Source organism: Ambystoma mexicanum, chromosome 5p, assembly GCF_040938575.1.
Source record: "Ambystoma mexicanum isolate Mex_15411 chromosome 5p, UKY_AmexF1_1, whole genome shotgun sequence".
NCBI lineage: Eukaryota > Metazoa > Chordata > Amphibia > Caudata > Ambystomatidae > Ambystoma > Ambystoma mexicanum.
Genome location: NC_090930.1, coordinates 880,734,734 through 880,747,155, shown reverse-complemented (window position 1 = coordinate 880,747,155; position 12,422 = coordinate 880,734,734). Strand labels below are relative to the sequence as shown.

The following is a 12,422-nucleotide window of genomic DNA, read 5'->3' as shown; positions in this document are numbered from 1 at the left end:
ATTTTATTTTTCATATGCCTAAATGCCAGCACTCCAACCGGCACCGTAAACCAAGTCGGAGTGTCACTTACCCAGTGAGGACTCCATAGGATTCATCACAGTACATACTTATCAACACACTAGAAATAAGATGAGTTCCGACATATGCTAGGTACAAATCCCAGTCACCTGAAATCCAGCAGCTGTCAAAGTCACCCCCTCCAGATTCTAAGGACCCTATGTTCTACAACCAAGACAGCATCATATATGGGAGTAACACATCCCATCATGTTACAGCAAATCCTAAAATGTATGACATGTAACAGGCAACATGAACATTAAAATATAAATATGAAAGGTCCAGCAAGTTATTTGTGTGTGAGGTGGATATCTAAATGAGATGAATTGGCCATTTTGAAATAGAAGAGGATTAACTTGGGTAACATGGCACACACCCTGATCAAGCTAACCACACCATCTATTTCTGCCACAGTCAGGGAAGAGGCCAGATTGTCAGTTGGACTGTTGGAGCACATGTGTGTGTTGCCATGGTAAAGGGGGCAGAGAAGGGTCCGACAGGTCTGTGCCAGCTGCTCACATGTTTTCACACACCCACACATGTGTGGGAGTAGACTCGTCAAGGCCATTCTTTCAATAGTAACGCCAGTGGCCTGACTGTGGTACCACCCCTTCATGAAGGAGGCACAGAGGGCATGGCACTAGGCATATATCCACATACCTAGCCAGATGCACGTGGTTGGGAGCAGGCCTTAGATCGATGGGCACCCAGAGTCCACAGGGCCTCATCATGGACGGGGATCAGAAAAGGTCTTATATCACCCTACCAGGTGTAAGGGTGCCATGGCCACCCACTTCAACATAGGTCTCCCCCAGCCACAAGACAAAGATAGAGAGGAGGCTCCAGTGCCCACTTGGCTCAGCAATTCAGGGGGTGGGACATTACAAATAGCCTGAAGAGCCCTTGGTCCATGAGCTTGGCAGGAGACCCTGTTTTTTCATGTCCGGACCCTTAGCACTTTGGGCACTAAGCACTTTTGGCACTGAGCACTTTTGGCACTAAGCACTTTTGTGTTAGCACCTTCATATTATTCTCTTTGCACTGTCCTAGATTTGTATTTGGATACCCTGCTATTGTGGCTACCAATATGCATGTATTTGAGGCCTGGTAGAGGGACGAATAAGCTACCTGATTTATGACAAACAGACACAGGATAGTTCTTTGGCCAATAACTAAGTTTAATACCCAATACTTATCTTTTTGAGATTGTATTTACCGAGGTGTCCGATTTCTTTCTTAAACATGACATATATTAGGTCCTGCGGTGCAAAATAGGATTGCTTTTACAATTTCGCATGTTTATGTACATTTTATGATGATATTGTGTCCACTATTTTTACTCTATTTTGTTTTTGATACTAATAAAATATTACTATATATTGATAATTACTGACTGAGCCTACCCTCTCTTTCACTGACCAGAGTCGATTGAACGTACAGTTAAATTGTTTATTGTTCCGTGCAACCACCTTTCTCTACTTTTTGAACATATTTGCTCCCCAGGTCCACGGTTGAGGGGATACCCATCCTTTTGTTATTGTTGTAGTAAGATAATACCTCGCTATAAAATGAAAAAAACGGTTGCTTACAGTTATACCCGTGTTATGCTTGTAGATGTGGTTACACAGAAGGGTATATATATTCTAGCCAAAGTAAATACTTCTTTGCTATATTGGTTCTTTGCTAGGTTACTGGATAAGCCAACTAAAATGGGCCTGGGCTTTTCCCATGATCCTGATCTGTCTCCTCACACAGTGAAGATGGATGAGTGAATCACTTCAAGTGTGCAGTACTAGATGCCCTTCACCATTGATTTGGAAAGATTGCAACGGTTTTTCTTTTCCGGCACAAGAAAACAGGCACAATCCATGCAAGCAATAACCTGGAAGACACATTGCCAACAGAATGGTGAATGCCTTCACCAGTGTGGGACGCCCGCACCCTTGCAAATACATTCTGCATGTGTGAAGATAACACACAGCAGCACAAACATACCTGTGCCACATGGCTGTATAATCTACACATTGGTACAAGAATCAGTGCACACATGTTATTTTAAGGATTGTTTCCACATCAGCACAACTCAGAATGAAGTCCATTGTGCTTGTTGGGCCAATCAACCTTCATGACACTGTCTCAAAACCAAAGATTTCATCAAACTAAATTTAAGTGTGGATTAACATTGCACCGATCAAAATGCATTGGTTCAGGAACACATGTAGCTAATCTGTTTGAAAGAATTGATACACAAAAGGGCGCACCAGCACATGCTAAGGTGGAACCGATAGGATTGAACTTGGCTAGATATGCAAGCCTCGGTTTCTGGTCGGACAGAACTGGGCAAGCTGCCTCATACTTTCTTGTTTTTGCAACAAGAAATCTTCTGACCACTCCTTTGATCAACTCTAGAGATGCTCCTTAGCTCGGTCTCTAATAAATCCGTGTGAACATGGTTTATATGGTGCAACAGTCTCGGGAGGATAGCTCAGGCGCAAACGCACTCGCCCTGGAAGAAAGACGACACGGAGCAACACAGGTTGGATCCCTGGGTCCACGCTTAGAAACCTCCAGGTATTAAGCACGTTATAAATAACCTATTATATTTCACACGCACACACCCATGAGCAGTACTCTGGGCTAGGTGCATGGACCCCACCGATCCCCAAAACATTCCTTGCTATCAGGTCAGGACATGGGTATATTGCAGCATCTTCTTCGCTTAAATGTGGCACTCTGAGAACCAATCCTTTACATTTTGACCACACAATTCTCAGTGAGCCACATTCTGTTGCTTTCTACGATTCTTAGTTCACAGACGGGCGCAACATGAAGCATAAGAGATCCCAGGGTTGCAAATGTTTACCAAAATCTGGCTATGATGTGACTGTTTTGTAAAGAAACTCCCATGTTTTCATAAGCCATGAGGAGGAGTTGTGTAAGACTTGATATCATGTGAACAGCACGTCTGTTAACTCAACACCTGACACTTTCATCATCTGACATCTTCAGGATTTCCTGACATGAGTGTGGATCCTGATTTAACAATAACTTTAAAACTTAACTGCAGAATTAGGCGGAGCCTACAATCATTTCATATGGGAATTCAGCACAAACCTACTCGCCGTTAGCATTTAGGGGATCATAGTAAGTCACTAGGTGATAGAATTTCTATTTGTATTATTTATTTGTATTTAAGTTTATGGAACTAATCCATTCTTAAGCCGATTGGCGACAGCATCGGTTTTAGAGGTCTTCTCGGACTTCTGCCTGCAGTCACAGGCAGGACCGGCCAATCCCATCATTCTACCTACAGTATCAATACAGCGCTTAGAAAAGGGAGCACAATACATGGTTTCTGAGGGATTCCATCACTCAGAAACACAGTGGTGAGGAAGATTATGCAGTTCTGTGTATCAAAGGCGTTTGGTGCCTCAGTTGTTCAGCTACGCCTGCATGGTGGCATGATAAATGCACTCTGGCGAGTTAGACTACGATTTATCAATGAGTCTGTGCTTGGTTCATAATGACAAATGAAGGCTTATTGCCACCTCCATATTTTCGGAAGGTGGCTGAAGAGTCAGCACGTGGTATTATAAATCTAGGGACAAAAGTGGCACAACAGGCACAAGCAACAGCTGTAGCAATAACGAGCGTGTACAGCAGTCAGTGCAACTCACAGGCGCAGAGGGGTTTTTCACAGTGATGCTGGCAGTCGTCGCGCGCAGGGCTCCACTCACGCCATGATAATACTTGAAGCAGATCTTGGTTTCAGCTGTGAAGATGAAGGCAAAAAGGAGAGAGTTAGAACAATCTCACATGGGACCCGCAGAGCTTTTGCATATGTTCTCGTGGTCTAAGACATGCAGTGCGGTATTAGGGAAACCTTGCACCAGGGCAAGTGCAATTACCACGAGGGTAACAATTGGCTTAGTGCAAAAACATGTACAGGCATTATTTGTCCTAGTCCTTCAACCAGATGGCAAAAGGCTTTGGTAGAACATGTGTTTTTCTTTTTGCTGTAGGGCATATGTTGCCCTATTGCTAACGGCACCAATGCAAAACCTCTGAAATGTGGCCCTTCGGGTCATATTCTAGAAACCCTGCAGTGGTGCAAGTGCAAAAATGCCAACATTGTCATAGGGCCAGGGGTCTGCAACCTTTGCCTCTCCAGATGTTTTGGGCTACAAACCCCATGGGTCCTAGTCAGCATAGTCAATGCTGAGGGATCATGTGAGTTGTAGTCCCAACCATCTTCTGATTCACAGGTTGCAGACCCGTGACCAACAGGTTTTGTTTTAACGCAATTGCTCACCAGGCAAATTTTGCCATGATGCAGATCCTGTGCAGAAATCTTACTCTGCTTAGAGGGGTAAATCCTCGCCAAACTTCACTCCCAGCAGGGGGAGAAACCTGGTTGTAGCAGCAGCTTTCAGAAAACACTACACTGACTTATCGTTCTAGAACATTCCTTCCATCCCATTACATTGTTCTATAATATTCTTTCTTTTTCACCTGTAAAATGTGTGATCTCTGATAGATTATTCTACCACCAACCAGGGGCCGCCGAGTACGGGGGGGCTCCGCGGCCCGAGGCCCCCCGGCAAAATCAAGTCGGGGCTGAGCCCCCCCACCCCGGGCCGGAGAGAAGTGATGCAGCATCGATGGCCCTTTCCATCGATGCTACATCACTTCTCTCCGGCCGGGTATAATCTCGAAAATGTGCGATTAAGCCCTCCCCTCTAGGACTCTAGGACTCAATGGTGTATGGGCTTAGGTGCAGCGGTATTCAAACTGTGGGGCGCGCCCCTCTGGTGGGCCGCAGCCTCATGCCCGGGGGGGGGCGCGCATCCACAGTTGGAAAAAAAAAAAGAGGTTAAATGACCAAAGGGTCGGGCTGTTGCTTCATTAACAAGCAGCAGCCCGATCCACGGCCCCTGCCACACATGCTTAGTGCGAAAGGGGCCAGGCCTTTATGAGGTCTCAGGCTCCATTAGGAGCCTATTTATGAAGACAAAAGAAAAAGCGCACACCTTTTGCCTTGATGATGGTCATCGCAGCAAAAGAAGGTGTGTGCTTTTTTTGTCTTCATGAATAGGCTCCTAATGGAGCCTGAGGCCCCACAAACGCCCGGCCTCTGTCGCACTATGGGTGGTGGCAGCAGGGTCGGATTGGCCCCTGGCTGGGCCGAAATCGTCCCTGGGGAGTAAGGGCCGGTTTCAGGCCATACTTGGTCAGGTTTGAAATTTTTTTGGGGGGAAAAATAATTTTTTTTCACATTTATTTTTTCATTTTTTCTTCTTCAAAAACCTTTCATCCTTCTTGGGTTGATAGGAGTACCAACACAGGTTGGGTGATATTGTATGCATATTTGTTCTATAAAAAAGAGCTTAAGGGTAAGTGTTATATAATACCATATTATCATGTGGCCTTGGACGTCTGCTTGGAGTCACAGTAATTTGACAATATGGATCTATACACACAGATATTAATGATACGTATGGTGATCCATTCTTGTGTGAAATGTATATTACCTTAGTGAAATCATAACCATATTTTTCGTAGTGTAGTTTACTTAGGAACAATGCTATTTGATGCCACTTCCTATTTTGTCAAGGGGTGAAAGGTTGTGTTTCATCGCTTCCCGGGATGTCACTTTGGTGTGGGGTCAAATGACATCACTTCCGGTGATATCAACAGAGGTCAAGTGTCATGAGGCGAGGGGTGGGCCACTTTTTTGAGCCGAGGGGTGGGCCACTTGTTTTTGGGTGACCGGGCCTATTTCTTGTCCCAGTCCGACCCTGGGTGGCAGCAGTGCTGTGGAACTGCCCAAGTGTCACAGAAGTGCCAGAACATATTTGGGCACAGGCACCTACTGTTTTACAAATTAAGCACTTGGTATACACATGCAGTTGCAATTAAATGTTCATTAAAAAATGATGCCCTCAAGAGTATGCTATCACAGAGAAACGGGGACCCCAAAGCCAGTTCAACTACCCACTCCCAGGTGTGCTACTGAACAGGTAGATGTAAGTCGATAGCCAACCAACCTCTTTCTCCTATCTGTGCTACTGTACCATACAAATAAGGGGGAATCGCTCTCCTGCAGCCTCTCTCCCAGTAATCGATTCTTGATGATTTGCTGGTGCAGTCACAAAAAAAAAGATTTTTTGGGGGTTCATTTTGTTTACAAAAGTAGCGCATTGCTAAAACCCCCTGGCTGCCAGTTCATTGTCCTTGGAGCGTCCCAGGCTCCCTACCCCCTGAGAGCCACCAACCTTGGGTGCTGTTTTATAACAAATGAAAGACGCAGACAGAATAATAACTGTTTGAGTCAACTGAGAGATGAATGCACTCATGCTCCATTCAGAGAGAGGCTTTGAAAATGTAGCTCTGACAAATCAGAGAATCAGGGGGGCAAAGAAGCACTGCACATCTCCGCTCCCTCTTCATGGGTTTACGGTTGCCACCTGAAAGGTTTCCAGCAGCTAACCTGCCATCCTGTCCCAACTCCATGCCTCGTGTGCTATTCCCTGGTCAACCAAACCCTATGAACTCATAGGACGCATAAGACTCACAGAAGTCTTTTTACCGCCCGTCCTGAACGTTTCTTGCACTAGTGCTATTAACGCGTGCAGCTCCAAGGTATAATATTAACAACCAGTGTTTGTGGGTAAAGGGCCGGCATAAAATCTCTATTTCAGAGCCAGAGTCAAATGATAAGGTGCTTGTGGCAGTATGGAGTTCCAGGCCTCTGCTTGGACGCCGGGTTCTGCAACCTTTAGCTCTGCAGATGTGTTGGACTACAATGCTCATCAGCACCAGCCAGCATAGTGAATGGTGATGGATCATAGGAGTCGTAGTCCAAAACATCTGGAGAGCCACATGTTTAAGACCCCTGGCTTTAAGGAACAGGAAGTAAAATAATCCATGAAAGTAACAGGAGTATGACGTTCCTGGATCTACATGGGTAGAATAAAAGTAGACTAGAAGAACAGCCTGGGGGCATCAAGTTTATGTAGGATGGAATGGTGGGGGTCTGAGTCACCTGAGGAGACAGGAATGGTGGGGGTCTGAGTCACCTGAGGAGACAGGGGCATCTTACAGGTCTGAAACCTGGTAATCCACTTTACAATAAAAGACAACATGGAGAGAGGCGATGTCTCTGTGTGGCCTGTAAATCTGCCGAGATACCACCAAACTGTACTACCATTACTGCCACTTGGTCTGGCGGTATTACTGCCGGATTACAAGTGGTGGTAGGCAGTGTTAGTCCCCATTAATTGGAGTCCATAGGACTCCATGGTGGATTTAAGCGGTATTACTGCTGGTAGGAATTTTGCTGGTGGTAATATCCCAAACTGTTCTATTTTGGGCGGTATGGTGGAGGAAATACCTCCAGCTTCTTGCTGGAGGATTTTCCTCCACCTTTGCCCTCAAACTCATAATTGGGCGGTGCGATAATGTGGCTCTATACGGTATTACCAGTGTTGTCCTGCTGGAGGAGCCCGGAAAACTTAGAAATAAAACCGCAGCTTTAAAAACGTTGCATTTATGTTTGTGGTCGTTTTTGAAGCGACCGCAAACATAAATACAACGTTGTTGTGTTGGAAAGCGCTGCGGTTTTTCTTTCCAAGTTTCTCAGGCTCCTCCGGCTCAGAGGAGCCTGAGAAACTCGGAAAGAAAAACCGCAGCATTTTCCAACACAACCGCGTTGTTTCTGCCTGAATCTGCTTTACCATTTGGGGCTCTCGGGCTCCCGTGGGGAGCCCGAGAGCCCCAAATGGTAAAACAGATTCAGGCAGAAACAACGCGGCACTGCGGAAAACAACCGCGTTGTTTCTACCTGAATCTGCTTTCCCATTTGGGGCTCTCGGGCTCCCCACGGGGAGCCCGAGAGCCCCAAATGGGAAAGCAGATTTAGGCAGACAACGCAGCATTTAGCATTTCCCATTTGGGTCTCTCGGGATCCCCACAGGGAGCCCGAGATCCCCAAATGGGAAATCAGCTGCAGGTAGAAACATTACGCGGCATGTAAACATAACCGCGTGTGTTTCTGCCTGCTCTGGCTTTCACTTTGGGTCTCCGGTTGTGTTGGAAAACGCTGCGGTTTTTCTTTCCAAGTTTCTCAGGCTCCTCTGAGCCGGAGGAGCCTGAGAAACTTGGAAAGAAAAACCACAGCGTTTTCCAACACAATAACGTTGTATTTATGTTTGCGGTCGCTTCAAAAGCGACCGCAAACATAAATACAACTTTTTTAAAGCTGCGGTTTTATTTCTAAGTTTTCCGGGCTCCTCCAGCCTGGAAAACTTAGAAAAAAAACTGCAGCTAGTGCTTATTTTTAAAAAAAAAATAAATAGCACTTACCGAGATTCAGCTGCAGCTTTCCTGCTCTGGTCTCTGGTCCCCGTCCTCCGCCTACAGCACTAATGAAGGGAAAGCCACTCAGCGGTAGCCTTTGTTTACTACAGCTGGCTGGCTTTTCCTTCATTAGTGCCGCAAAAGCAAAAGCCAGCACAGGAGGGCCCCCATTTCACAATGCGCCCATGTGCTTGCTTTTGCGAATTTTGAGCTTGAATAGCTCAAAATTTTACATAGGAAGTTTTAAATGGAGAATGCTAGTATTTTTTTTTTATGTTGCCTATCTATTTTTTAAATAACATTTTTTACTAGACCATCCCTTTAAGATCTATGCTGGCCTGCCATGTTGTGATAAACGGTAGCTATTAACCTTAAATTTGTCGCCATTGCAAGTCTCACTTCTCCCACAGCAACAGCAGAGCCCACTTGCCAGTGCCTGATAATCCCAAAATTCTCTGTAATTTTATGCAAAGCTGCATTTTATTTTTATAAGGTTATTTTACTCACTGAATGCTGATCAAGTGTTTTAAGTCTGAACTTTATTAACTGGGTGCTGCAATTGCAGCACAAGCACTCTTTACAATCTAAACTAGAGGTGTGTTTACAATGTTGATTGTTCCAAAATACATCTCCTAGTGTGCTGCTTTGGGCCAGGTGGCCCCCTTTAAGCTGTACACAATGATTCATTGTCTGGTTGACATACTATGCGATTTGTGTATTTTATAAAGGAAACTAAGACCACTAGAACTCACCACCCCAGAAACTCCCAATCCCACCTTTGGGGGCATGGGAAAACAGAGGAAAGAATGAATAAAAAAGTATTTGCCTTCAAGAGGAAGCTAGACCTTTGCAAAAGAACAGTTGGAGCTGGGCAAGCCACCTAGAAACATTAAGGTCCAGCTTTGATGAATACTTCCCTGAAGTAAATGCTGGCATTAATGACTGGGTGATGCAGACTTTTCTGGCAGAGGAGGTGGTGCATCATCAATTTGATGCCCAGGAAGAGCTGATTGAGGTTCAGTCAGACACTACTCTGCTATCTGAATTTAGGAACATTGCAGTGGGTGAATTTTGACTGAAGGTAATCCTGGAGTATCCTACATTGGCATGGTCTGCTATACAGTCGCTCTTACCCTTTGGGTCTCAATACTTGTGGGAAATAGGCTTTTCAGCATTGGCTTTTTTACTGACTCCTTCATTTTTTGAATAAGGGATGTTTCAAATGAATGTTGAAAACCCGGAAAGTGGGAGTTTTTAAAACATGGAGACAACCATGGCTACAACATTTAGACGCGAGTGCTTCCATCAGTCCCAAACATCACCTGGGTGCAAGGTGAGCCTGGGTAACTGCTTTTTAATATTGTACACTACTTTACCAGAATTTCTGGTAAACTAAAATGTTAAAAGCAGTTAACACTCTTCCCCCCAAGTCTGAAACCACACTTGATTGCATTATACTTTAGCCAGGATTGCATTATACTTCAGCCAGGATTGCATTATACTTCAGCAGCACATCTGATGTGTCCACTGAAAGGTTTAATATTAAGCTACATCCCTAACTCTATCTGGTTACCCAGAGGTAACATCTTAGCAAATTTCACTTGTGGCTGGCCAATCTACAGCAGCACTATTGTAAGTTTGAATTGTTGATGTTTTACTGAACTATGGCACCACACACGTCTTGCTTGGTAGTTTTTAATCGGGAAACGTCTTTACTTCTCGTTTCCCTTGAATTGGGAACTTTATTTTGGGTGGTGGTGGTGGTACTCCACCTTGCAGCTGTACCTTCTGTTTAGCAAGCATTTCATTCCCCCATCCTAGTTGTGTTGCTGGACAATTATAGAGCAGTGGACTAGGGGCAGTGATGTCTTACTGGAATGCAACTCGAATGCTTAAATCTCCTTCTTTCTTGACTTTAGTATATGCAGTGCATGCTAGCCAATGTTTCCACTGTTCTGCGCGTGCCAACACCCGCCCCCCCGCGCGCCGTTGCACCAAGTTGGCGATTACATGTAAATTTGCGGTCATATAACTGCCAGTGATGTCACTTCCTGTATTTGGGCCCCCCCCGGGAAATTCATAAGTCGGCTCCCCTGCCACCAACGTGGAGCACAAGTATAGAGAGTAAATGTACAATGAATTTAGAAGACCAAAACTGCTGCCATGGGGGACACTTCCCTTTTTAGGATCGGCTACAGAGCATGACCTCTTGCTCCCCCTTCCTTGCAACATTCCTTACCTGCATAAAAGCGCCTGCCTTCGGGACACATGCCGCAAAGTGAACCCACTCTTTATTTTTGTGTTCTATTGTTATCCTGTGAGGGATAAAAGTGCCATCCTTCCCTCTCTTTTGCAGTGTTTTTTTCAGTCTCCTGGGAGACAGCCACAACCTGGGGTTTGGCCATTTGCCGGCCTCAGCAACTCTTTGGTAGGTATTGGAGAGGGTCGCAGTATTGTGGACTTAGCTCTCATGGTTTGCTCCCCCTCCCCCAGTCTGCCTGGTCCCCCGGCGGGTTGCGTTGGTGCAGATGCTCCCCGGTCACGGGAGGAGGAGGAGTTAGAGGCCGGGCGCACGAGGACTGGAAGGGCTGTCATGATCTACGCTTGTAGCCCACAGTTCCTGAGTTATGGGAGGCTGCAAGGCTTAACATGGTTTCCCAGAGGTAAGCTACAATGCAGTGGGAGCTGAGCGCTTGCAAGCAGTAAGGTGCCCCTCGTTTTTTGTATACACTATTCCTTTACAAATCTGGGCATTGTGGCTGCAGGGGGTTGATCAGTTATTCAGCCATCAGTGGTTGCCAAGCAAATGAAATGTTAAGTGGCCTGAAAGGTGGTGCTAGGTTAGTCATTGTTAGGCAGAAACCTGTGCAGTTCCCTTAGGGACCAGTGCAGAATATTTAAGACTACAGGTGTTTGGCAGTAAACCCACTTGGTAGCAGTCTATACCACACAGATTCACTTGGTAGCTGTGGCTGAGCAGTCAGACTTCCCTCAAGAAGAGTTCGGCAGTATACAGAGCATACACAATAGGTACAGAAATACAGTAGCACAAGCAAACACCGACCAGAGCTTGGGTGTAAAATTATATAATTATTTATTTAACACACACTTAGAAAACACACTAGCATTAAATTGGTAAGATAAGTTCAAAACACAATCACTATTATCATATGTACATCCCTGATTACTTGTTGGACAAGTCTTAGTTAACACCACTTATTTCCAGACAGAGGTGAGCGCTTAACGTTCGATGGCACTCCAACAAGTTAAATAAAAAGGGAGGGAAAAGCAGAATTATGGAAGCACACACACAAAACACTTTTTTAAAAGAACCACAGCAAGTTAGGAAGGCACAGTCTACTGGTGAGCAAGGAAGTTTAGGTGCCAGGCCCACTTTCAAGGGAGCCAGGCGGGAGATGCCCAAGATCAGACAGTTACACAGAGTCTTCGAAGTTTGTGGAGGTAGTTTGAAAAAGGTTTAGTTCAGTTCAGAAAAGTTAGCTAAGGTGTCCCAGGCTAACCCAGGTTCGAGAGACAAGGATTTAATACACCCCGTTCAATCGGTTGCAAGGGAAGCCAGGTGGAACACGGTACTTTAAATAGAGAGGATCCTCCAGCGGGGGCAGTTGTTCCTGGCAGCAGGTGCAAGTCGCAGCGTCGTCCAGAGGAAGAGAAGATCTCGTCGTGGAGGAAAGATGAAGGTCGTTGCACTGCCAGGGAAGAAACCAGCCACAGAGTTCTCCGGTACAAAGGTACTACCCTTTCGGTTCGCGGTAATGGTGAAACCATGGTATCCCGGTTGCCGGGGTGCTTGGCACAGGCAAGGCGGCCACGAGGTGCTCCAGGAAGGCGAAAAGAAGGTAGACTGGTTATCCCCACCTATCGAAGGAAGAAGACTCTCTGGGCTGGAGATCTCCTCTGTCATTGGGAATAGTGGTGAGGCGGTTCAGCAGGGCTCCACCGGTGGTGTCGTCGTTGCAGGCCGGCTCAGCTTCTCCCTCCTCGG

General features: G+C 45.8%; 1 protein-coding gene across 5 annotated transcripts in view; it reads right to left on the bottom strand.

The window, feature by feature from the left end:
• The window catches only part of HECW1 (HECT, C2 and WW domain containing E3 ubiquitin protein ligase 1), a 1,624,660-nt gene that overhangs the window by 836,503 nt on the left and 775,735 nt on the right, over nt 1-12,422 (bottom strand). For all 5 annotated transcript variants that reach the window (XR_011274209.1, XM_069613305.1, XM_069613307.1 and 2 more), the window contains one exon: nt 3,736-3,830. Coding sequence is in view for 4 of the 5 variants with exons in the window: in XM_069613305.1 (XP_069469406.1) it covers nt 3,736-3,830 (95 nt within the window). In the remaining variant the exon portion in view is untranslated. The remainder of the gene's footprint in view (nt 1-3,735; nt 3,831-12,422) is intronic.